Raw genomic sequence first — 26,794 nt, forward strand, 5'->3', positions numbered from 1 at the left:
ATAAAGGACAAATGAGGAGGTGGACACTTAAGCAATAAGATGACTCTGGCAACACTGGTCAGGATTGCCAGTACATAAAATTACCCAAGTGCACTGTGAAACAGTTTGTGAGAAAAGAACAGCATGGACCTCCCAACAACCCAGAAAACAGTGGCCACTTGAAATTTTAAATTCAATGGCTGTTTTCACTGTTAGATATATAGGTAACAATAACTAAAATGACAATCCAGTTTCACTTTTATCATCAATTTATAAACCACATACAAAAATGTTTTCAGTTATATTTCATATACAAAGATATATATATATCTTACAAAAAGGAACTAGAACAATCACAACAAAATAAATAGCACATATGTATATATTTTCTGAATTTATGCTAGGCATTCACTGATTGCTTCACCAACAAGTATCCTCTGACCATGTTCCACACGAAAAGTGAAATCTGGTGGTGCCTCAAATAGAACAACAATGGTTGAGCCCATACGAAATTCACCAAAAAGCTCTCCCTTCTCTATGTGGACTGGACCACCACCCTCACCAGACAGGAAGAGGTCTCTTCGCTTTTCGCCGCGACGCCACTTTCTCTCATTTGTTTTAAGGCTCTATCAAAAACAAAAAATATAAATGTAAAACAGTCTTTCTTTGTTGGAATGTGATCAAACTGACAATACAGGTGAGCAGTAAGGCAGTGAGCACCACTTAAGCCACAAGTCAATGTTAATATTTTCAATTAAAGACACCGCACAGCTCAGTAAAATTATGCTTATTACTGGAGAACATGGCTAAGGATGATGCGATGAGCATTCACAAGCTGTACAAGTTGTTAACCATTCATCATTTGTAAAGCGAGAAGATGTTCTTCCCCGAAAAACTCTGTGACAGGGAGAGAATTTCTGTCTTACATGGAAGTTTGCTGGCAGAGTTTTCTTGAAGCAATGTAGCAGCTTCAAATGCTGACAGCTGTGCTATACTATTACTTTTTTAAACAAGTGAATATTTGGCATAGTGAATTGCAAGTATTTGTAAAATGTAATTTAGAAATACACTAACAGAAATAATGAGATGGCCCTTTAAAACTAGTATTGCATTTTGTACTAGAAGTAACTGCACAGAGAGATACGTGTAAATGAACAGTGCTAATGTACTTGCTTTTTTTTTCAGAAACACTATACTAAAGTAATTTTACATCTTAGATTCAGTACGACAAAATAAATTTTACTACAGTACCCAGTCAATTTCTAGCGCCACAGTATAACCTTATCATCTTTACGCACACTCAGCAGTTTATAAGATAATAGTTGTACAATGCATAATTTTGCAAGTTTTATCTACCTCTAGTATACAAGTGAGTCATCTATGCTGTTAATGTCAAATATTTCAAGAACGGTTTAAAATATTGTAGTTATTTTTTCACTCAGATGAACTGTTTGAAAGTTCTCACCAAACAACATACTGTCTCCTGACTTAGTAATGTTACATAAATATTTGTATCAACTTATTTTATCTTCAATGGAACTATAGTATTTGTGCTAACAACACTGCTAATCTGAAAGAAACAACTTTGATGGCATTTCACTCCAAGAAATTTGATAGATAGCATGTGAGAAATTAAAGTATTTAAAACTTAAGTTTTGTCTGCACTGAACAGCAAACAGATAGCTGACTTACACAAATCAACTGTCATGCCTGGCTGATAGATCATTTCGGCTTGATGCAGTCGGGTTATACTAACTGCAAATTCAAAACAGTAAAGAAAAGTTTCATTTAAACCTTATACGTATTACACTTAGATACAAGAAGTCTAGGGGTTATTCGTCAGTTAACCAAGACAACAGTTCTGGTTTTGTTTATGCCAGAACCTTGAAAGAAAAAAGACTGTTCTAAATTGTGTCAATATGTAACGTGAGATACAACTTCTTTAAATAACAATCTCAAATGCGAAAAAAAGTTAACGTGATTTTAATTTTGAGACATGTATTTACTTTGTAAAATTGACATAAAAAGGTTCTTATCTCCCACTACGGTGGGATGTAGTTGAATTAAATCAGGTGATGCTAAAGGAAGCAGATTAGGAAACAAATGAGACACTTGAAGTAACAGATGAGTTTTGCTATTTAGGCAGCAAAATAAATGATAATGGTTGAAGTAGAGAGGATAGAAAACATAGACTGGCAATGGTAAGAAAAGCATTTCTGAAGAAGAGAAATCTGTGAACATCAAATATACATTTAAATGTTAGGAAGTCCTTTATGAAGATATTTGTCTGGAGTGTTGCCATATGTTGTTGCTGTTGTGGTCTTCAGTCCTGAGACTGGTCTGATGCAGCTCTCCATGCTACTCTATCCAGACCAAGCTTCATCTCCCAGTACCTACTGCAACCTACATCCTTCTGAATCTGCCTAGTGTATTCATCTCTTTGTCTCCCTCTACGATTTTTACCCTCCACGCTGCCCTCCAATACTAAATTTTGTGATCTCTTGATGCCTCAGAACATGTCCTACCAACCGATCCCTTCTTCTTGTCAAGTTGCACCACAAACTCCTTTTCTCCCCAACCCTATTCAATACCTCCTCATTAGTTATGTGATCTACCCATCTAATCTTCAGCATCCTTCTGTAGCACCACATTTCGAAAGCTTCTATTCTCTTCTTGTCCAAACTATTTAATGTCCATGTTTCACTTCCGTGCATGACTACATTCCATACAAATACTTTCAGAAACGACTTCCTGACACTTAAATCTATACTCAATGTTAACAAATTTCTCTTCTCCAGAAACGCTTTCCTTGCCATTGCCAGTCTACATTTTATATCCTCTCTACTTCGACCATCATCAGTTATTTTGCTCCCCAAATAGCAAAACTCCTTTACTACATTAAGTGTCTCATTTACTAATCTAATTCCCTCAGCTTCAACGGAGTTAACTCGACTACATTCCCTTATCCTTGTTTGGCATTTGTTGATGTTCCTCTTATATCCTTCTTTCAAGACACTGTCCATTCCGTTCAACTGCTCTTCCAAGTCCTTTGCTGTCTCTGACAAATTTACAATGTCATCGGCGAACCTCAAAGTTTTTATTTCTTCTCCATGGATTTTAATACCTACTCCAAATTTTTCTTTTGTTTCCTTCACTGCTTGCTCAATATACAGATTGAATAACATTGGGGATAGGCTACAACCCTGTCTCACCCCCTTCCCAACCACTGCTTCCCTTTCATGTCCCTCAAGTCTTACAACTGCCATCTGCTTTCTGTACAAATTGTAAATAGCCTTTCGCTACCTGTATTTTACCTCTGCCACCTTCAGAATTTGAAAGAGAGTATTCCAGTCAACATTGTCAAAAGCTTTCTCTAAGTCTACAAATGCTGGAACGTAGGTTTGCCTTTCCTTAATCTATTTTCTAAGTCGTAGGGTCAGTATTCCCTCCCGTGTTACAACGTTTCTATGGAATCCAAACTGATCTTCCCCAAGGTCGGCTTCTACCAGTTTTTCCATTCATCTGTACAGAATTCGCCTTAATATTTTGCAGCTGTGACTTGTTAAACTGATAGTTCGGTAATTTTCACATCTGTCAACACCTGCTTTCTTTGGGATTGGAATTATTACATTCTTCTTGAAGTCTGAGAGTATTTCGCCTGTCTCAAACATCTTGCTCGCCAGATGGTAGAGTTTTGTCAGGACTAGCTCTCCCAAGGCTGTCAGTAGTTCTAATGAAATGTTGTCTACTCCCCGGGCCTTGTTTCGACTCAGGTCTTTCAGTGCTCTGTCAAACTCTTCATGCAGTTTCATATCTCCCATTTCATCTTCATCTACATGCTCTTCCATTTCCATAATACTGTCCTCAAGTACATTGCCCTTGTACGAGGTGCATTCAAGTTCTAAGGCCTCCAATTTTTTTTCTAATTAACTACTCACCCGAAATCGATGAAACTGGTGTTACTTCTCGACGTAATCGCCCTGCAGACGTACACATTTTTCACAACGCTGACACCATGATTCCACGGCAGTGGCGAAGGCTTCTTTAGGAGTCTGTTGTGACCACTGGAAAACCGCTGAGGCAATAGCAGCACGGCTGGTGAATGTGCGGCCACGGAGAGTGTTTTTCATTGTTGGAAAAAAGCCAAAAGTCACTAGGAGCCAGGTCAGGTGAGTAGGGAGCACGAGGAATCACTTCAAAGTTGTTATCACGAAGAAACTATTGCGCAACGTTAGCTCGATGTGCGGGTGCGTTGTCTTGGTGAAACAGCACACGCGCAGCCCTTCCCGGATGTTTTTGTTGCAGTGCAGGAAGGAATTTGTTCTTCAAAACATTTTCGTAGGATGCACCTGTTACCGTAGTGCCCTTTGGAACGCAATGGGTAAGGATTACGCCCTCGCTGTCCCAGAACATGGACACCATCATTTTTTCAGCACTGGCAGTTACCCGAAATTTTTTTGGTGGCAGTGAATCTGTGTGCTTCCATTGAGCTGACTGGCGCTGTGTTTCTGGATTGAAAAATGGCATCCACGTCTCATCCATTGTCACAACCGACGAAAAGAACGTCCCATTCGTGCTGTTGTTGCGCGTCAACATTGCTTGGCAACATGCCACACGGGCAGCCATGTGGTCGTCCGTCAGCATTCGTGGCACCCACCTGGATGACACTTTTTGCATTTTCAGGTCGTCATGCAAGATTGTGTGCACAGAACCCACAGAAAAGCCAACTCGGGAGGCGATCAGTTCAACAGTCAGTCGGCGATCCCCCAAAACAATTCTCTCCACTTTCTCGATCATGTCGTCAGAGTGGCTTGTGCGAGCCCGAGGTGGTTTCGGTTTGTTGTCACACGATTTTCTGCCTTCATTAAACTGTCGCACCCATGAACGCACTTTCGACACATCCATAACTCCATCACCATATGTCTCCTTCAACTGTCGATGAATTTCAATTGGTTTCACGCCACGCAAATTCAGACAATGAATGATTGCACGCTGTTAAAGTAAGGAAAACGTTGCCATTTTAAGTATTTAAAACCGTTCTCATTCTCGCCGCTGGCGGTAAAATTCCATCTGCCGTACGGTGCTGCCATCTCTAGGACGTATTGACAATGAATGCAGCCTCATTTTAAAACAATGCGCATGTTTCTATCTCTTTCCAGTCCGGAGAAAAAAAAATCAGAGGCCTTAGAACTTGAATGCACCTCGTATAGACCCTCTATATACTCTTTCCACCTTTCTGCTTTCCCTTCTTTGCTTAGAACTGGGTTTCCATCTGAGCTCTTGATATTCATACAAGTGGTTCTCTTTTCTCCAAAGGTCTCTTTAATTTTCCTGTAGGCAGTATCTATCTTACCCCCTAGTGAGAGAAGCCTCTACATCCTTACATTTGTCCTCTAGCCATCCCTGCTTAGCCATTTTGCACTTCCTGTCGATCTCATTTTTGAGACGTTTGTATTCCTTTTTGCCTATTTCATTTAATGCATTTTTATATTTTCTCCTTTCATCAATTAAATTCAATATTTCTTCTGTTACCCAAGGATTTCTGCTAGCCCTTGTCTTTTTACCTACTTGATCCTCTGCTGCCTTCACTACTTCATCCCTCAGAGCTACCCATTCTTCTTCTACTGTATTTCTTTCCCCCAATCCTGTCAATTGTTCCCTTATACTCTCCCTGAAACACTGTACAACCTCTGGTTTAGTCAGTTTATCCAGTTCCCATCTCCTTAAATGCCCACCTTTTTGCAGTTTCTTCAGTTTTAATCTACAGTTCATAACCAACAGATTGTGGTCAGAGTCCACATCTGCCCCTGGAAATGTCTTACAATTTAAAACCTGGTTCCTAAATCTCTGTATTACCATTATATAATCTATCTGATACCTTCTAGTATCTCCAGGGTTCTTCCATGTACACTACCTTCTTTTATGATTCTTGAACCAAATGTTAACTATGATTAAGTTATGCTCTGTGCAAAATTCTACCAGGCAGCTTCCTCTTTCATTTCTTAACCCAATCCATATTCACCTACTACGTTTCCTTCGATCCCTTTTCCTACTATCGAATTCCAATCACCCATGAGTTAAGTTTTCGTCTCCCTTCACTATATATGGAATTGAAACATGGGTGATAAACAGTTTAGATAAAAAGAGAATAGAAGCTTTCAAAATATGGTGCTACAGAAGAATGCTGAAGATTAGATGGGTCAATCCCATAACTAATGAGGAAGTACTTAATAGAACTAGGGAGGCAAGAAATTTGTGGCACAACTTGGCCAAAAGAAGGGATCGGTTGACAGGACACATTCTGAGACATCGAGGGATCACCAATTTAGTATTTGGGGGAAATGTAGGGGGTAAAAATTGTAGGCGGAGATCAATAGATGAATAAAGTAATCACATTCAGGAAGACGAAGGTTGCAGTGCTTATTCAACCAGTCTTTGAACTGAAGACCACAACAGTCTGGAGTTATTGGTACTTGTGCGTACATTTCATCTTTGAGTCCATGACAGAGAAAATTCCTGTGGCATCAAATCAGGCAAACTCCAACATCAAACATTTGTGCTCCACTGGCTCTCATACTGAACTTTGCTCTGGCAGTGTGGGTTGTCAGCAGTCCTCAAAGCACATTTTATATTTTCACAATTTATAAACATTGCGTCATTGGTAACAGATAATGCTCTGATTGGTGAAGTGACACATGATATGGATAAAAAGATTTACGTGCAAAATGCAAAAACACTGCACTAGATTGTTCCAGAGACACTTGCAACTTCTCTACATTTAACATGTAGATTTCAGCAAAAAATGTCAGAACATCTACTTCGTTTACTCTGCTCATTACAGCCATTAGTCTGTGTGTTTTATTCCATTGCCCTTGCCATAACAATATTTTGCACATTTACAAAACTGTCAGAAAACCTTTGTGTTTACAACTCATTTATTTCAGCATTATGCATAAATAGCAGCATAGGTAATTTATTGTGATTTGGGAAAGTTTTCATTTTATTACCAAGACTGCCTGAGAAAGAGGTCGAGACAGAGAGAGGAAGAGAATCTAAAAATCGCTTATCTGCCTTATGCTGGCCCAATATCTGGAAAGATTGGCAGACTCATAATTAGTGTGAGCAGATAACTTGTTATACAGTCCAATGTAACAATGATGTAAATTTCCACAGAATGATAGGTTGTCATGCGTAATGCACACTGTAATCATATCTACCACATTATGTTATTCTAAAGTAATGTAATAAGCAGTGACTGTTATGGTCTCTGTAGAAAGAAACACTAGAAACTAGTACTATGTAACCTTGATATGAACAGTGTGTGTTTCTCTTTTGCTAATGAAGGCTGTGGCCGAAAGCTTTGTGTCTCTTTTAATTGTGCCTGTCTGTAATTTAATGTGTCTCCTTTATGGTAAGTAGCACTCTATCTTTTCCTACATTGTTGATATTCCTAGCTGGAGTTTCCATTGTCTGAATACAGTCTTCCCGATACCAACCAGTTGCAAGTACAACTTTCACAACACGCCACGTAGGTAAAAATGTTACTGACACCTAGTTTACTAGTCTTTGCATATTTCTTTAAAGGCATACTATCAGCTGCTACCTTATGCTTTGTAAAATGCAGCTCTGATCCTTCTTTTCCCCCATCACAGTAAAGTTAGAACTATTGTGAAATGCAAGTACAGTGACTCAAAGAATTAACTGCTACACTGAAATGAAATGATAATTTTGATTAGTGTCATTTAATTAGTTAAAGATATTCAGCACTATACATTTTTAAAAGACAATAATTCTGGTACATGAAATAGTTTCGTAGTATTACGTTTCCGTAAGTCATCACACTATTAGCTAGCAACACCATTTTCTAATATTACGTTTTTTAAAAATTTATTTTCAAAATTTGCAACATTAACTTTTTTGCATGCTTAATAATAACCTTGTGTGTGTGTGTGTGTGTGTGTGTGTGTGTGTGTGTGTGAAGTTATTACGTAACTGCAGCACTGATAGTTCTTACTATAAATCATTAACTGCATCTCTGTCAACCTTGCTTGAATCATATAATTTCATTTCAAAAACATACACGTGAAGATATAGTACTTGTAGTGTGCTTGCTTGACATTTTTTGTTGTTAACACAACATTGGGTGTCCAATTAGCCTACACTCAATATTTGTTATTAAGAAAAGTGTTTACACAGTAAAACTTGGAAGGCTATGTTGTTAGATGTTTGTTTCACAGGATACCGGCACAGTTGCAAGAAAACAGACCTGCGTCAAATGCGATAGCACGCACTGGCAATCTAAACATATCAAGTTTAAGTCATCAACTTGCTTGTGACATACATTACCTAATATTAACTGTATATTTAATATCAGTTTTGTTGAAGCACATTATGCTTTAAAATTTTTGAGCCCTGTGAAACTTAAAGATTACTGCTTTGTTGTTCTACTTCTTACTGAATTTAGCAACATGACTGTATTGACCTAAAATAATGTTTTAAGTACGATAGCAAAACTTCACACATTTCAATATGTGCTAGAGAGACAAACTGAAAGTGAGGGCATGAAAAGTCCTCTTCAGTAAAGAGATTTCCATGACAGAAAATAGTCCTAATTTATTACATTACCTTTACAAAACACCTGCAGTTACGAACTACTGTCATACTTTCCAAAGATACACCATAATTTATAAATTTCTTCCATACTGACTATTTTGCAGATCACAAGGTGCATAACCAAATTTTTAATGTTCACAAATACTAGTTGATCCTGCCAAAATTGGCAGTATAAAAGATGCAGTGGCACTACAGGGAGACCAGAAGGTATTATCTACAGGCAATACCTATGTAAAAGAGTGATGACAAGAGTTATGTTGAAATGTGCAACTATGACTAAAATGAATGGTTAATCTAAAGGTAAATGCTGGATGTAAAATTTGCTAAACTGGATATGAACGAGTGCCTGATGTAAAACAGCTCCACCAACCTGTGTATACTATTAGAAATTAGATGAACAGTGTCAACAGTCCCAGACAGTATCAAATGGGGCACATAAACACTAAGAAAACATTCTGTACATCTGACACCACCCAAGTATTTTTCAGTATCCATAATTAAATAAAAAGGTGAAGCTTAACTTGAGGCGTAGCGCCTTCGCATCGCTCCTGTCACTTGTTAGGACGATATCGTTATAGTCATGAGTCATCGACAGATGTCACCAGCTGACAGGGACCTGAGTTACAGAGCTGCACGTAGTTGTACTAGTAGGCAGCAGAGGTCAGCAGTTGACAGACAGTGCTAGCAGTCGTAGTCAAAACAATGTTGTACAGTTATGTTTGATTAATATTTAATGTATTTGCATAATTCTAATAGTTTTATATGTGTAGTAATTAGCAGTGTGAGTGTTGTATGAGTGAAGAAGAACAGAAGTAAATGAAAATTGTTTTGTTATTTCACGAAGTACCAGTTAAACTATACAGGGGATTTACTGTAATTAAATGTGCAGTCCGTTTATGGTATTAATAAATCGTGAGTCGAACACAAATTAATCGGTAATTTCAGAAGGAGTAATTTTATGTTTGATACCTTTCTAAATTTATTTATTTAGCAATTGCTATAGAAAGAAATATTTTACTATGATTGGTCATTGAAGTAAAGTGCGGGATAATACTGCAACCTGATTTGCTGTTTGTGATATCAGCCAATCAGAAAAATGCAGGCTCGTGCCAATCTATGCTGGGAACAAAGCCTCTGGTGTGATCTAGGGAAGTCGGGGCAGAGGGTTCGAACTAGTAACATCTCATTGAAAGCAGCTCCGACGAAAGTACCGTAAAATCGCGGAAAATGCTAATTACAAGTTCGTGAAGTAGTACAAAGTGTATTTAAGTGAACAGTATAGTGAAAGTCGTGTGGAATTTCAGACGGAATATCAAAATTATTGCTTTTGACTGTTAGTTAAAACCGCGTGGCGTGTTGTGCGATCTAAGACTGGAACAGGTATTACGTGTAGAGCAGAGTGCACAACATTTGAGCGAGCATTTTCATAACTAAAGGATCCGGTGAACTCTATTAACTTTGGTAACGGGTGTAAATACCATAAACTGGCTACGTGTGTGTATGTGGATTGCGTGTGAACTTTACATTGTGTTTCACTTAGTACGGACTTGGCACTATTAACTGTGATCTTTATCGTAAAAATACACCTGAAAATTTACATTGCCAAGTTAAAACTTTTATTTCAGTACTAGCCACATCCCGTTTACCGGACAATTCTATGTATGTTGCGACCTGCAATAGACAGTAGTGGTCTAGTATTTTCTACTATAGCTTTTAGCTAGACAAATGAACATTACTGGACATTGGCAGGGCAGTGAAAAGAAACGTGCCACGCCGCAAACTGTGTGAGCCTTTATGAGAAATCTTCCTCATGGAACATTATACCTTGGAAGATGACGCTAAGGTACCAAGAGAACAGTTAAAATGAACAAACTCTAAAATATTTAAATGTTGAATTAAGCTATAAATAGCACCACGACATGCAGATTATCTCATTACTATATGTGAGTGTTTTCAAAACACTGCATAAAGGTGCATGAGAAGACACAATGAAGGTGAAAAATACTGATTTTTAGACCATGAACTATGTGGTAAATGCACTTGCAAAAATGCTCAAAAACTCTCTTCAGGAAGGTGCAAACAAAATTATACTTAGGTTACAATGCAGACGCACGCACACACCCGCACACACCCGCACGCGCGCACACACACACACGCGTGCGCACCCACACGCACAGACAGACTTTTACAGCTACTTTGTGCTGCTCAACATTTTTATGTGTGTGTGTGTGTGTGTGTGTGTGTGTGTGTCAGGATCCATCCAAAAGCCACACAAGTTTTCAGTCTTTTGAGTGTACCTGTCGATGACTCAATGTCTCTACTGTTTGTTGAGTTGTTAACTTTACTCCTCAATGATTTACCACGTGCTACACTATGTTCACTGTTCTAATGTATTATCTTGTTGCAAGGACATGTTGGCATACTACTGGTAAAATTATTCTGCAAGTATGTTAAATGTCGCAATGCCTAGTAAAACTGTCAGATGGTCAGCAGAACCTCAGTATATGACAACACAAGAGAACACTCAGTTTACTTGCTGAGTATGTGAATTTTGACCAGCTAATGCAATGGAGTAAGAAACAGCATTGGTAGATATATAATTCCTTTCCATGTGGTGCTTTGAATCATGATGGTAACAAGCCAGTCTATTATGACTTTTTGAGTAGTAATGAAAGTTGTAGTGAATATCATCCAGGAAGTAATGTGCACCTGACATAACATTGGTAAGCAGTAACTTTATTTTTATCATCACTGGTGTATGAGAAGCTTGGAGTTTTGATACCCAATACCCAAAATGCTATCTTTTTCACTGGTTCAAACCAGTTTACCAGGCCCCATAACAAAGGTGATTACAGAGCAAAGATTGCCTTCAATGTACCCTTGTTACAATTATTGAATAATTCCCATGCCCACATCCAAGAATATCTGCTACTGATGAAACTCGCAACACACACAAATTCTTGAAGTTTGGTTGCAGCTATAAACAGATTTATATTGTGGAACTATGTGACGATAAATTTTCTGAAGGGAATTAAAAGCAGCCGTGGTAGACAAGTAATTCTCTAAATTATTATGAAAGAAATGCAATCCACTACAGTCTGCCATTTTTTAAACCAATTCACTCACTCTGTTCAATGTGTGTGTCATCTGCTCCTTCAAAAAATAAGATGCAGAACATCACAAATTTTACGACTAGTTAAGTGATACATTGAATTCTAGTCTGAGAAACAACTTGTTGATTTATAGGAGATTAAAAATGAGATTAAGAGGCTAAGAACCTTTTCCTGAAATAACGAAAAGTGTGAGGTAATCCACATGAGTTCCAAAAGAAATCCGTTGGAATTCTATTACTCGATAAATAGAACAATACTCAAGGCTGTCAATTCAACTAAGTACCTGGGTGTTAAAATTATGAACAACTTCACTTGGAAAGACCACATAGATAATATTGTGGGGAAGGCAAGCCAAAGGTTGCGTTTCATTGGCAAGACACTTAGAAGATGCAACAAGTCCACTAAAGAGACAGCTTACACTACACTCGTTCGTCCTCTGTTAGAATATTGCTGCGCGGTGTGGAATCCTTACCAGGTGAGATTGATGGAGAACATCGAAAGGGTGCAAAAAAGGGCAGCTCGTTTTGTATTATCCCATAATAGGGGAGATAGTGTGGCAGATATGACCACGCGAGTTGGGATGGAAGTCATTAAAGCAAAGACTTTTTCGTCGCGGCGAGATCTATTTACGAAATTTCATTCACCAACTTTCTCTTCCGAATGCGAAAATATTGTGTTGAGCCCAACCTACATAGGTAGGAATGATCATCAAAATAAAATAAGAGAAATCAGAGCTCAAACAGAAAGGTTTAGGTGTTCGTTTTTCCCGCGTGCTGTTCGGGAGTGGAATGGTAGAGAGATAGAATGATTGTGGTTCGATGAGCCCTCTGCCAAGAACTTAAATGTGAATTGCAGAGTAATCATGTAGATGTAGATGTAAAAGAGTAGTTGTCAAATCATATGGAACTGTGGGTCATTCTACATAGACAAAAACATTTTTACTTGAAAACAGGAAGTAGTGAGTTTCATATGAAATACGCAAGAGAAAATATGTTATTTCTTTAGGCAGACAATCTAACCAAAAGAGAACTAGCAACAAGCTGCTGCCTTCTTTTAATTAAAAGGTTAAATTATATCATAAATAAAAAGAATGTTTAATCAAAAAATAAAAATAATAAAAAAATACAATCACAGTAAGATGGAAGGAAGAATTTTAGTTTATTCAGGGCAGTGTTTCAGAAAATATGGTGGTTAATACGACAATGACAATGAGGTATTTTTGTCAGTGCAAATCAATCAGCTAATATGCAGTATAAGCCTCAAATTCTTGAAATCTATACGAGTTTGGTGTTCGAAAAGGGATTATAGTAACTAACAGTGTGGAAAGTGAATCAGTACAGAAGGGTCATTTGAAGGATTCCCTCTTTTCCCTGTTTCTTCTAACACTTTTTAATTTTCTGATAAAGTTATTTGAAATGACACAACTTTTCTCGTTTATTGCTTTTATCCCTATACATTATGAAACAATTAAGGGGAATTTAATACTAACTGTATCGTCAGAACAGTGTACACAACTTTTATAACTGATTTTCCTGTAATTTAGTATAATATATCTGATTTCTCTAAAAACAGCAGAAATTTCAGTTTAATGGCAGAGAATTCTAGTTTTCAAGAAACTGGCTCTAATTCTGAGTGCCATCAAAATGAGAAATATAACACAAACATTATTTTCTAACTTGTGATGTTTTCTTGGAGACAATCACATAAAATCATGCAAAAATGGAGGAATCTAACTAAGAAAGTCTTAAGTTTTTGTTATCTTCTCCACACAACTATTGAGTTTACTTCAGCATGTTATTTTAATAAGTATGAACACTTTATCTTGCAGTCTTTGCAGCTCATTATTTTCATTTTATGATGCAGTATGACAAGTGACACACACTTACCGGATCACAGTACACTCTGATGCAACCCACATTAGTGGCCCCAACTGCAGTCATAGAGAAGAAACCATGCTTCCACTGTCCTATGTAGACAGCTCGCTCATTTAGTGAGAAGAGCTCTGGAACAACCTGAGCCACAACTGGGTTAACACTCAAGAGTTCTCCTGCAATCAAACACAAGAGGCAATAAAATATTTGCATTTGAAACAAAACAAGTAAGAATGGTGTGGTTCCTGCATTAACATTTTGAAAAGCTGGAGATTAAAAATAAGTGGATCTAACAGACTAGTTATGTTTACAGAAATCGCAATGTAAAAGATTATCAGTATTATAGTTGCGACAATTGACTGTTGTTAAGACCATAAGTATTTTCTAAAAGGTCAAGGTGGAAAATTCTCAGCTCAGCAGCGAAACATTGTTTTCAGGTCAAAACTGTAATTACTTATTGCTGATATCTCTTCAAGGCCAATGTGTTTTGTCTGATATTTTTGTGGCAAATACGTTATACTACTCAAGTGCTAATAGTAAAGTCATATGGTGTGATTCATTCGGAGACCTCAAAGGACAGGTTCAGCAACCCAAGTAGAAAGTTATTTCCTATCCTTCATACACATTGGCACCTTTCTTCCGCGAAATGTGAGTTTGTGTGTTGAGTGTATCTGATACGTGTAGATGACTGTAACACTATCAACAGATAATTTACATGTAAATGCTGCAGCTTGTCACAGTATCCAAAAGTTTAAGATATGAAAACTTTTCCACTTTCAATAGAATTTTTGCATATACATCGAAAACATAGAATTTAAGAAAGCTGTCACTGAAACAATGAAACTTGAGCGAAACCAGTTTTACAAAATGCAGCACATTAAACTACTGTTTAGCTACTGGACATATCAAGTTGTGCATATCATTTTCTGCTAGGGACACAAAATGATTTGCCGTAAACTATGAGAGTTGGAACTTTAATAGAGGCAACTATTTATTTACAGCTTGTACAAAACAGATACGTGTTTCAAAGTTTTACTGACCTTCAAAGTAGTCACCAGCATTGTGTATAACCCGTTGCCAGCGATGTGGAAGTTGTAGGATACTCTTAGCAGTGCCAGTTGTATTGACAGTATGAGTGGCGTGGTGTATTGCCCAACGAATTTGCAGCAGTTCTGAAGCGAATGCTGTGAAGTGTTTCCAACAGTTTAGAAATTGAGTTGAACTCACGAGGGCTTAAGTTAGGGGAATGTAGTAGCTGGTATAGCACTTAGCAGTTCCATCAGTCAAACAAATCAGTAACAGATTGCACTGTACGTGCTTGAGCATTGTCCTGCAAAATGATGGTCAGGTCCTGCAGAAAGTGTCATCATCTCTGTCTCTAAGCTTGTCGTAGGTTGTGTTCCAAAAATGAACAGCATAGAGACAGAAGTGATAACACTTTCTGCAGGATCTGACCATCATTTTGCAGGAAAATGCTCAAGCACGTACAGAGCAAGCTGTTACTGATTTGTCAAACTGATGGGGCTGCTAAGTGCTATACCAACTACTGCACTCCCCTGACTTAAGCCCTCTTGAGTTCAACTCCATTTCTAAACTGAAGGGAACACTTCATGGCACTCGCTTCAGAACTGCTACAAATTCGTTGGGCAACAGACCGTGCTGCTTGAACTGTCAACACGACTGGCACTGCTAAGAGTATCCTGTGACTTCCAAATCGCTGGCAATGGTTTATACACAATGCTAGTGACTACTTTGAAGGTCAGTAAAACTTTGAAACATGCGTATTTCATGTGAGTTGTAAATAAATAGTTGCCACTATTAAAGTTCCAACCCTCATACATGGTAAGTTCAATTACAGTACCTGCAGAAGTCTTCGAAACTCTCTCCAAGAAGGTGCAAAAAAACTATATCTTCAAGTTACAATGTGATACTAATATAAGTGTCTCACTCACTCACCCCCCCCCCCTTTCCACTCTTACACATCCCTATAGAACTACACTGTGTAATCAGCTGCCACAATGTTGCTGCTCACTACTCCCCCCTTGCATTCATCCTAGTGTTCTGACAACTGATATCACTATTTCACCCTCCCTCCTCCTCCAAACTTAAATTAAACCTTAATTGTCAAAGCTTTACTTGCAAATGTAAGACAGCCCTTGTATTAAGTTATTACACAACGTAAAAACATTGATCTCAAAAAAATAATTGTTTCACCTGTATATATAAGATGATATTGTATTTTTCGAATGACTCATTTGGAGGAAACGACTCACCTTATTCTTAGATAAATATGGTGAATCATTCAATATATTTTATGTGACTAACATTTCAACAAAATTTAATAAATACTGATGTGTTACTTCATGGCATATCACTTCCATTTCTGTAAGTGGAATACAAATAATTTAGAGTAAAAGGCACAATACCTGCATTTTGATAGCTATCATCCCTTCTATCATGATGAAGGTGTTACAAAGGCCTTCACAGACAGGCAGCATCAGCGTTAGACTGCAGACAAATCTCCCACACCATACTCCCACTTCCACCTCCCCCCTCCCAATCCTCCACCAACTGACAAGAAGCAGCTGTGACATTCCTTGACTGGAACAGTTTCCCATATCCTTTGCCAAGTATCTGACTACATATCACCATGACCCAAAGTGAGGAACATTCTACTCACAATCCTTCCAAAAGAAGTACAAGGGGGGACCCAAAAGAAACCGGACTCCGAGGGCACTGCCACTCGTAGACGTAGTGCAGGGTTCTTACGCTAGATGGTGTTAGTAGAGACCGTCATGATACAGCTGTGCAGACGGCGTCAGTGTAGAGCTGAACGTGCAAGTGTGGTATTGTGTTTCTCTGACTGTTGGCGGGTTACCTCTGCGAAGTCATTATGGCAACTTTAAAAGAACAAAGAGTGTGTGTGAAATTTTGTTTCCTGCTTAAAAAAACTGCAACGGAAACACACCAAATGCTTCATTCAGGAAGCTTTCCAGGACGCTATGAGCCGCACACAGGTTTTCGAGTGGTTTGGGTGCTTTAAACATTGTGAGATGTGTGTTGAAGACCAAGCTCATTCTGGACACCCTTCGACATCGCGACATGAGGAGAACATTGAAAAGGTCCGTCAAAAGATCAATGAGGATCGTCGCTAAACGATCGACCAATTTCAGCAGAGACAGGAATCAGTTGGAGCTCGTGCCAGCGGATTTTGAGTGAGGATTTGCACACGAGACGTGTTGCTGCTAAATTTGTTCCGTGCCTTCTCACACAGGAGCAAAAAACCATCCACATGAATGTGTGTCAGGACTTGAAAACAGAGATTGCATGTGATCCAAACTTCTTGAACAAAGTCATTACAGGGGATGAGAGTTGGTGTTACAGGTATGACCCAGAAACCAAGCAAGTGTCAAGCCAGTGGAAGACTACCAAGTCTCCCAGACCAAAAAAGCAAGGCAAGTGAGGTCAAATGTAAAGACGATGATCATTGTCTTTTTTGATGTTCGTGGAATTGTGCATCGGGAATTCGTACCCCCTGGCCAGACTGTTAACCAGCACTTTTACTTGGATGTTTTAAGGCGTCTGCAAGAGGATGTGAGGAGGAAACGCCCGGAACTTTGGCGATCAGCTGACTTGTTTCTGCATCACGACAACACTCTGGCACACATGGCCTTACGAGTGACCCACTATTTGGCATCTCAGAGCTGGTCTGTTGTTCCCCACGCTCCGTATTTGCCAGACCTAGCCCCATGTGACTTTTTCCTATTTCCACGAATGAAAAAAACATGGAAAGAGGAGTGTTATGACGATGTGGAGGTGGTAAAAACAGCTTCGCAAAGGGCACTGGACAATATCAAACTTGAAGAGTCCCAAACATGATTCCAACAATGGTAGAGGAGACTTGACAAGTGCATCGCATGTAATGGAGAGTATTTGGAAGGTGACTGAAGTAATTTTGTAAAAAGGTTCATCAATAAATTTTTTATGACAACAATCCGGTTTCTTTTGGGTCCCCCTCGTATTCTGCTCCACACCTATCTATGCAATATTCTAGTTCACCCTTATATCGTACCTCCCCACACACCTTGTCACATGGGTCATACCACTGTGGAACATCCAGCTGCAGGACCTATATAGTACACACACACACACACACACACACACACACACACAGCATATCCTCCTCATGTCCTGTCACAGGCTTATCCTACCTCGTCAGAGCCAGCATTTTATGTGGGTATGACCACCCAAATGAATGGGCATCGCTACAGTAACCAGGTCTATTTCAATGGTTGCTGTGCAACTTATGACATCTGGATTACTCCAATAACAGCTTCTTTAAATTACGTACATTTGAGTTTTCCTTAAAACACATCATTCAGTCCCATAATACTCTTCTGGTGTTGCATATCATTCCAAAAGAGTGATGTGTAGTGTTACCTCTATCTTAGCAATGAATGATACTCCAGAACTATACAAAGAGATCATTTAATACTCAGAAGAGTGTGACTGTTATGCATTTACTTCTAGGTGATAAATACCCTGGAGGGGTAATGTGTATCTTCAGAGTTGAACGACAACTGTGTTTACTACGCAAGTGGCAGTATCTACACAGTTCATGAATCATGGACCCCAGGTAGGGGAACAACACTGGCCCTGGAGCACGAGCTAAAAATGACAATAGGGAAAGCAACTAAAGCAAACAAAAGAATTTGAAATGTGTATTCATTCTATGGAATATCCAGGATGGATGTAACAATCTTAAGAAGAGGATAGTTTCTACTCAGCGTCTCCGTTATATGATGAATAGCAACTATCCTTTTCATAATACTGATTCTATGGTTGTATTTTCAACTGTCAACTCAATATTTACACTGAGACTGAGAGTTAATCAATTATTGTAATGTTCAATGTAAAGCAATGTTTAACATGAAGAGTTACTGTACTTTAGAGTAAGAATATATGGCACATAATCTGAGAAGTGTCTCATTTATTTATGGAATTGGATATTGTACTAAATTCTTGGCTTGCAGTATTTACTGCTGAATCTGAAGACAAAATTGAGCTTCATCCATGGTCAAGCATAAAGATGAGCTTCAGTCATATTCAGAATCACTACTCAAGAGAAGAGCCATACTTATACAAAACTAACAATTAACATTGGGAACATTATATTTTGGCACCCTAATGAAAGGACACAGAACAATCACTGCTGGAAGTGAATTAAACTGATGAATAAAAATAGTAATAGCCAGAAAATAGAAGATCTGGGAATTTTAGTTGAAGATTAATCCAAAATTTTTACTGTTGTCATGGACAATTGAGTCAATTCGAGAATATTATGAAAACTGCAGAAGTAATTACAAGCGCTACAAATGAAGAAATTTGAGTAGTAGTAGTAGTTTCGGAGTGGGGTGTAGGAATGAAAGAGGAAGCCACCTGGTACAATTTTGTACATATAATAATTTAATCATTAATAACTCCTGGTTTAAGAATCATGAAAGAAGGTTGTATGTGGCGGTGACTTGGAGACACAAGAGGGTTTCAGACTGATTATACATGGAGAAGAAAAATTTGCGCACTCTGACTTCACAGCATGATTTCTCACACTGGCAATACAAAAATGTCTGTCAGAAAATTTCGTCCTGAGCATATTTTGGGCAGTAAATGGACATTAAAGATTGGCAATCTGGCACCACTGTAATCATGTGTACAGTAACTACCTCTGTCACGATATAGCAGGAGTGCTGTGCAGTTGGTGCAGTGGATAGCATTTTGAGTCACAATGCAGGAGGTCGAGGGTTCAATTCTGGATAGAGGTTTATTTGGTTTTATTTGCTAAAAGTAGTCTGCATGGTACAGTATCTGGCAACTGAATCATCATACAGCGACTACAGTGGCTCTTCTACAAAACATTTGCAGATATGTACTACAAACACAGGAATGGAAATACAACTGGTTTCATTGGTCAAGCTTTAAAGAAACCTCTTGCATGTCGTGGACGCGAATTGTTTCACACCAGTGCATCTACTAGATTCCAAACTTTTTTGGGTGCACCTTCCCCCAATGGTCCCATCGATTAATTATTACTGCCAAATTCAGGTCTACCACATTTCATTAGGGCTTTACGTCACCAGTACGTCTAGCAATGTGCTTTGCAAATAATTTCCATGGGACCACGAGGGAAGAGTACACAGAAAACAGATTTGGAAAACCAGTAGATGAAGTGGTGCGAAACAATTGCTCCCACAATGTGCAAAAGGCTTCTTTAAAAGCTGATCAATGAAAACAATTGTACTTCCAGTACTGTGTTCATTGTACACGATTGCAAATGTTCTGTAGAAGACCCACTGTAATCACTATATGACGACTAAGATGCCAGGTACCATACCACGCAGACTACTTTTATCAAATAATAAAAGACTAAGCCTTGACCCAGAAACAAACCCTCAACCCCCTACATGCTAACCCAACACCCTATCCACTACACCAAATGCGTAGCACTGCTGTTTCTACAGTCAGAAGTAGTTACTGTACATGTGATTACAGTGTTGCCAGACTGCCAATCTCTAATGTCCAATTTTGAAACAGATTTTTTGTAGTGCCAGTATGTCACGAGTCGTTCTGCGAAGTCCAAGTGCACAAATTTTTCTTCACCCTGTATAGTGGTAACACATTTCCAGTAGCAGATGTGGAGTCTGATCACAATTTATTGGTTATGAACTGTAAATTAAAGTAATGAAATTGCAAAAAGGTAGGAAATTAAGTGGGGAACGGGACCTGGATAGGTTGAAAGAACCAGAGGTTTTTGTGAGTTCCAGAGAGAGCGCTAGGCAATGGTTGACAAGAATAGGTGAAAGGAATGCAGTAGAAGAAGAGTGGGTACCTTTAAGAGATGAAATAGTGAGGGCAGTAGAGGATCAAACAGGTAAAAAGACAAGGATAACACAGGAGAGAATGAATTTCATTGATGAAAGGATAAAATATAAAAATGTAGCAGGCCAAACAGAATAAAAATATCTAATAAACGAGATTGACAGGGAGTGCAAAACGGCTAAGCAGGAATGGCTCAAGGACAAGTGTAAGGTTGGTTGGTTGGTTGGTTGGTTTAAAAGAGGGGGAAAGGGACCAAACTATGAGGTCATTGGTCCCTTCTTCTTAATAAAAAAATGCTACAAGTGTGAGAATAAAACAGACGAGACATATAACACAAAACAGAGATAAAGGAAAGACCACAAGAATGAAGGAAAGGCAACGAACACTAAAAGGAACAAAAGGACAAGAAAACAAGAGAGAGATGCAAGAAACAGTTAGAACAGAGTAAAAACAAGGAAGCAGATTACAGTGGCTGGCCAATCACGAAAATAAAAAGGAAAATCCAGCCGCCTTGCAGCACATTAAAACCTCCACCCTAAAAGCACTAGGGTGGAGGACACAGAGGGACAAAGGACATGCGCTAAAACTCAGATCGAATAATAAAACCCACCCTCACGGATGAAATGTAAAACCAAATCAGCCAATAAGCCGTTGTCTGCTAAAATCAATGATAAAGAGTCCGGCAACCAAAGATGAAGTCACAGGGCAGCCAAAGAATGACACAGCAGAAGAATATGGGTCATTGTCAACCGGGCACTGCACCGACACTCAGGAGGGTCTTCATGGCGCAGGAGGTAGCCGTGGGTCACCCAGGCATGGCCAATGTGGAGGCGGCGGAGAACCATGGAGTGCCTGCAAGAAGCCCTCATCAAGGACTTCCACACATTCGTGGTCCCGTTAATGGCTTGTAGTTTGTTGTGCATACTGAGATTTTGCCATCTTGTCTCCCAAAGCTGATAAACTTTGCGGTGTAATAACAAACACAGGTCAGTTGCAGGGATGACCATCTCCAGAAGTGGTCAGCCTGTCAGCAAGTTCATTTCCTGGCATTCTGACGTGACCATCGCTCCAGACGAACACCAATGAACGACTGGACCGTTCCAGGGCATAGATGGACTCCTGGATGGACACTACCAAAGGATGATGAGGGTAGCAATGGTCGACAGTTTTCAGGCTGCTCAAGGAGTCAGTACATAAAAGAAAAGACTCCCCAGGGCATGAACGGAGATACTGAAGTGCACGAGAAATGGCCACCAGTTCTGCGGTGAATACACTGCATCCATCGAGTAAGGAATGTTCAATATGGCCGCCGTGAATGTAGGCAAAGCCAACACGATCATCAGCCATCGAGCCGTTGGTGTAAACCACTTCAGGGCCCCAGAACACATCAAGAATCGAGAGGAAGAGACAGCGGATAGCCGAAGGGTTAATGGAGTTCTTAGGACCATGTGAAAGGTCCAGACGAAGCTGCAGCCGAGGCATACACCATGGAGGCATACGTGAACGGACCGCAAGTAGAGGTGGTGAAGGGAAGGACTCCATTTCAGAGAGAAGGGACCGCACGCAAACCGCAATCGTTAGCCGTGACCTGGGCTGCCGATGCGATTGATGGACAGCCGTGGGCAGGAAAAGGAGACGGTAATTCAGATGCTCAGGAGAACTACGAATATGTGCTACATAACTGGCGAGCAGTTGTGCACCTCTGTTTTGCAATGGAGGGACCCCAGCCTCCACCAGTACGCTGGTCACCGGACTCGTCCTAAAAGCTCCTATCGCCAGTCGAACCCCACAGTGGTGTACAGAGTTGAGTAAATGCAACGCTAAGGGCACTGCTGAACCATAAACCACACTCCCATAGTCAATTCGGGATTGGACAAAGGCTCTGTAGAGCTGCAGTAGTGTAGAGTGATCTGCACCCCAATTTGTGTTGCTCAGGCAACGAAGGGCATTGAGGTGCTGCCAGCACTTCTGCTTAAGCTGACGAAGACGAGGAAGCCAAGTCAATTGAGCATTGAAAACCAGCCCTAAGAAATGATATGTCTCCACTACAGTGAGTGGATCGTCATGAAGATAAAGATGAACAGTATGACGCTGACAGAAGTGCATAACATACGACTGTAAGGCTGAAAACTGGAAGCCATGGGCTAGACCCCATGACTGCACCTTGTGAATGGCTTCCTGTACGCGATGCTCAGCAACACCACTACTGGACCAACAGTACGAAATGCAGAAGTCGTCGGCATACAGAGAAGGTGAGATGGAGGGCCCGACAGCTGCTGCTCGACCGTTAATGGCCACTAAAAATAGAGACACTCAATACAAAGCCCTGTGGGACACCACTCTCCTGGATAAGGATGGAACTATGGGAGTCATCAACTTGGACACGGGAAGTAAGGAGCGATGGGAAGATTTGGATAAAAATCGGGGGCGGGCCCCAGAGACCCCACTCATACAATGTGGCAAGTAAATGTTGTTGCCATGTTGTGTTGTATGCTTTACATAAGTCAAAAAAGATGGCAACCAGGTGTTGCCATCTGGAAAAGGCTGCCCGGATGGCAGACTTGAGGGACACAAGATTATCAGTGGTAGAGCGACCCTGGCGGAAGCTGTCCTGACATGGAGCCAGTAGGCCAAGTGACTCCAGGACTCAACCCAACCGCCAACATACCATACGTTCCAGCAGCTTCCAAAGAACATTCGTGAGGCTGATGGGCCGATAGCTATCCACATCAAGTGGGTTTTTACCGGGTTTGAGCACTGGAATGATGGTGTTCTTCCGCCATTGCGATGGAAAGATGCCATCGCACCAGATCCAGTTGAAGGAGATAGAGAAGATCCAAAGAAGAGCGGCGCGTTTTGTCACAGGGTTATTTGGTAACCGTGATAGCGTTACAGACATGTTTAACAAACTCAAGTGGCAGACTCTGCAAGAGAGGCGCTCTGCATCGCGGTGTAGCTTGCTCGTCAGGTTTCGAGAGGGTGCGTTTCTGGATGAGGTATCGAATATATTGCTTCCCCCTACTTATACCTCCCGAGGAGATCACGAATGTAAAATTAGAGAGATTAGAGCGCACTGAGGCTTTCAGACAGTCATTCTTCCCACGAACCATACGCGACTGGAACAGGAAAGGGAGGTAATGACAGTGGCACGTAAAGCGCCCTCCGCCACACACCGCTGGGTGGCTTGCGGAGTATAGATGTAGATGTAGATGAAGACGAGGAGGAGATGTCACTTATAGTCAGATAAGAGATGTTTAATCATCTGGCTGTGGATCCGATCAGGCCCAGGAGCTGTGTTGGGGCAAAGTGCAAGGGCACTGAGGAGCTCCCACTCTGTAAATGGGGCGTTATAGGATCTACTGTGGCATATAGTGAATGAGAGGATGTTCCCTTCTAGCTGCCGTTTGAGAGTGCGAAAGGCTGGAGGGTAATTCTCTGATGCAGAGGCTTGAGCAAATTGCTCAGCAAAGTGCTCGGCAATCGCGCTTGTAGATAACGTGCCATTTATGGTAACACCGGGAACGCCTTCTGGGTTTTGGTACTTGAAAAGAAGTTTGATCTTTGCCCAGACTTGGGAGACTGGTGTATGGCACCCAATGGTCGAGACATATCTCTCCCAACACTCCTGCTTCTGTCATTTGATAAGTTGGCGAATGCAGGCACGGAGCCATTCAAAGGCTATGAGGTGCTCCAGGATAGGGTGCCGCTTATGCTGCTGTAGAGCTCTTCGACGCTTCTTAATTGCTTCAGTGACTTCTGGCGACCACCAAGGGACTGCCTTACGCCTCACAGCACCCTAAAGAGTAAGGGATCGTGTTTTCTGCCACAGAAACAATTGTTGTTGTTACCTGCTCCACCATCACATTGATGGTACCATGTGGGGGAGATTCAACGGTGACAGCAGAGGTGAAAGTTTCCCAGTCCGCCTTGTTTAATGCCCATCTGGGCAGGCATCTGTGGGCCTGACACTGGGGCAGTGACAGGAAGATGGGGAAGTGGTCACTACCATACAGGTCGTCATGTGCTCTCCAGTGGATAGGTGGGAGAAGTCCTGGGCTGCAAATTGATAAATCAATGGCCGAGTAACTACAATGAGCCACACTGAAATGTGTGGTGGCCCCAGTATTTAAAGAGGCAGAGGTCGAACTGAGACAGTTAAGTTTCGACATCTCTGCCTTGACCAGCAAGCACAGTGCCACCCCACGAGGGGTTATGGGCATTAAAATCTCCCAAAAGTAGGAAAGGTTTATGGAGTTGATCAATCAGTGCAGCTAATACATTCAGGGGTACTGCACCATCTGGAGGAAGATATGCATTGCAGACAGTTATTTCCTGCGTCATACTTATTCTGGCAGCCACAGCTTCAAGAGGGGTTTGAAGGGGGCACAGGTTCCCTACAGACTGAGTTTAGGACATAAACGCAAACTCCACCTGACACTCGATTACAGTCGCTAAGGTTCCTGTAGTATCCCTTATGGCCACGGAGGGCAGGGGTCCGCATTGCCGGAAACCAGGCAATGCAGATAGCAGGTGTAAAGCTTTAACAGTTGCCGTAGCTCACCCAGGCAGTGAAAAAAACTGCCACAATTCCACTAGAGGATGACATCATTGTGAGACTGGTAAGGCATAGAACATTCAATGAGGTAGTTTACACCTCAGAGTCACCTGTTGCCAAAGACTCACTGTGTGAGCAGTCTATTTCCATTGTGTCTGAGGGTCTGGTGAGATCCTCAGCTGGCACCAAAATCTCCACCCCATCCTCAGATGCAGAGCTTGTAGGTAGCGGTGGTGTGGGTGCCACCACTACTTCCTTGGTCTTAGGTTGTGTTTTTTATTTCTCTCACTGCTCCTTGGGTTTCCCTGGCTGGGAGGACTTCACTGGCTTAGTCTCCAGGACTGAGGATGAGTGTGAAGCCCTATGACCAGCTGCTTTAGGGTTCTTCAGCCGCTGGAGGGTGTCATCTTTCCCACTAGCAGAAACCTGGGAAAGGAGTGACCCGCAGGACCCCCTTCCTAGAGAGAAGCCGAAGAAGACACGCTTCTCCGGCTACGTGGCGGCCCCACCACAACGGACTGGCTACCGTGCTGGATATCAGGTGCAAAGAAGTCCATCTTTATCATCGATGCAGGAAGCGACACTGCATAGTGAAAAATGCATCCTTGCCCAAGAGATGGAGAATGGGCGGGACTGCAATGCGACGACAATAAAGTGGTCTATAAATCTCAATGCACAATGGTCACAATGAACCATGTAAGGCGCCCTTCCCCAGTTGGCTTGCTCTTCAGGAGAATTTTGAAAAATAGAGGCCAACCCTACAGAGGACGATCACATGAAGGCCGAAACATGTGAAACTCCTTTTAGTCACCTCTTACGACAGGCAGGAATACCTCAGGCCTATTCTTACCCCTGGACCCGCAGGGGGCAAGTGTAAGGATTCAGAAGTATATTTCACTAGAGGACAGACAGATATCGCCTATAGGATAATTAAAGATGCTTCTGAAGAAAAGATACACAACTGTGCGAATATCAAGAGCTCATATGGAAAACCAGTTCCAAGCAAAGAAGGAAAAGATGGAAGGAGCATATAGAGGGTCTATACAAGGTAGATGACCTCAAAGGCAGTACTACAGAAATGGAAGAGGATAAAGATGAAATGATATGGGAAATACAATACTGTGAGAAGAATTTGACAGAGCACTGGAAGACCTACGTCAAAACAAGGCTCTCGGAGTAGGTAACATTCCATGAGAACTATCAACATTTTCGGGAGAGCTAGCCATGAAAAAACTCTTCCAGCTGGTGAGACAGGCGAAATACTTTCAAGAATATGATAATTCCAATTACATAGAAAGCAGATGCTGACAGGTGTTAATATTACTGAACTATCAATTTAATTAGTCACGGTTGCAAAATACAGGGCTTGAAAAGGTCAGTGAAAAAACAAATAAAAGAGGTGGCAGAGCGAAGACAGTGCATACTTCCGAGAATGTGGAACGTATAAGAATTGCAGTGGAAAGAAGCTTCTGGAGATCAGCGCATAGAAAGAGTGTTGCGTTTGGAATTTCTGATAGGACTGTCCAAAGGATTTTGAGGTTACACTTACATCACCACCCCTACAAAATCCAAGTGGTTAACACTTTGAATAATAATATCGTGGTCTGACAGCATTTCTGTGAAAGTCTTTCCCAAATGATTGAAGAAAACGAGGAGTTTGTTCACAACCTCTGGGTGAGTGATGAGGAAAATTTTCACCTCAACGCATATGTGAACAAACAGAACTTTAGATATTGGAGTGATCAGAACCCTCACCAACTCCATGAAAAACACCTGTGCTCAACCAA

At 40.7% G+C, this 26,794-nt stretch overlaps 1 protein-coding gene across 1 annotated transcript in view; it reads right to left on the bottom strand.

Moving 5' to 3' along the window:
* Window positions 1–230: 230 nt before the first annotated feature.
* LOC124711558 (phosphatidylserine decarboxylase proenzyme, mitochondrial) overlaps window positions 231–26,794 on the bottom strand; it is a 136,930-nt gene continuing 110,366 nt past the window's right edge. Inside the window, exons 7-8 of the mRNA XM_047241693.1 lie at window positions 13,592–13,752; window positions 231–605 (exon numbers count right to left, since the gene is read on the bottom strand). Of these exons, the coding sequence (XP_047097649.1) occupies window positions 375–605; window positions 13,592–13,752 (392 nt within the window). The 3' untranslated portion in view covers window positions 231–374. The remainder of the gene's footprint in view (window positions 606–13,591; window positions 13,753–26,794) is intronic.

This window comes from Schistocerca piceifrons, chromosome 8 (genome assembly GCF_021461385.2).
Source record: "Schistocerca piceifrons isolate TAMUIC-IGC-003096 chromosome 8, iqSchPice1.1, whole genome shotgun sequence".
NCBI classification, from domain to species: Eukaryota; Metazoa; Arthropoda; class Insecta; order Orthoptera; family Acrididae; genus Schistocerca; species Schistocerca piceifrons.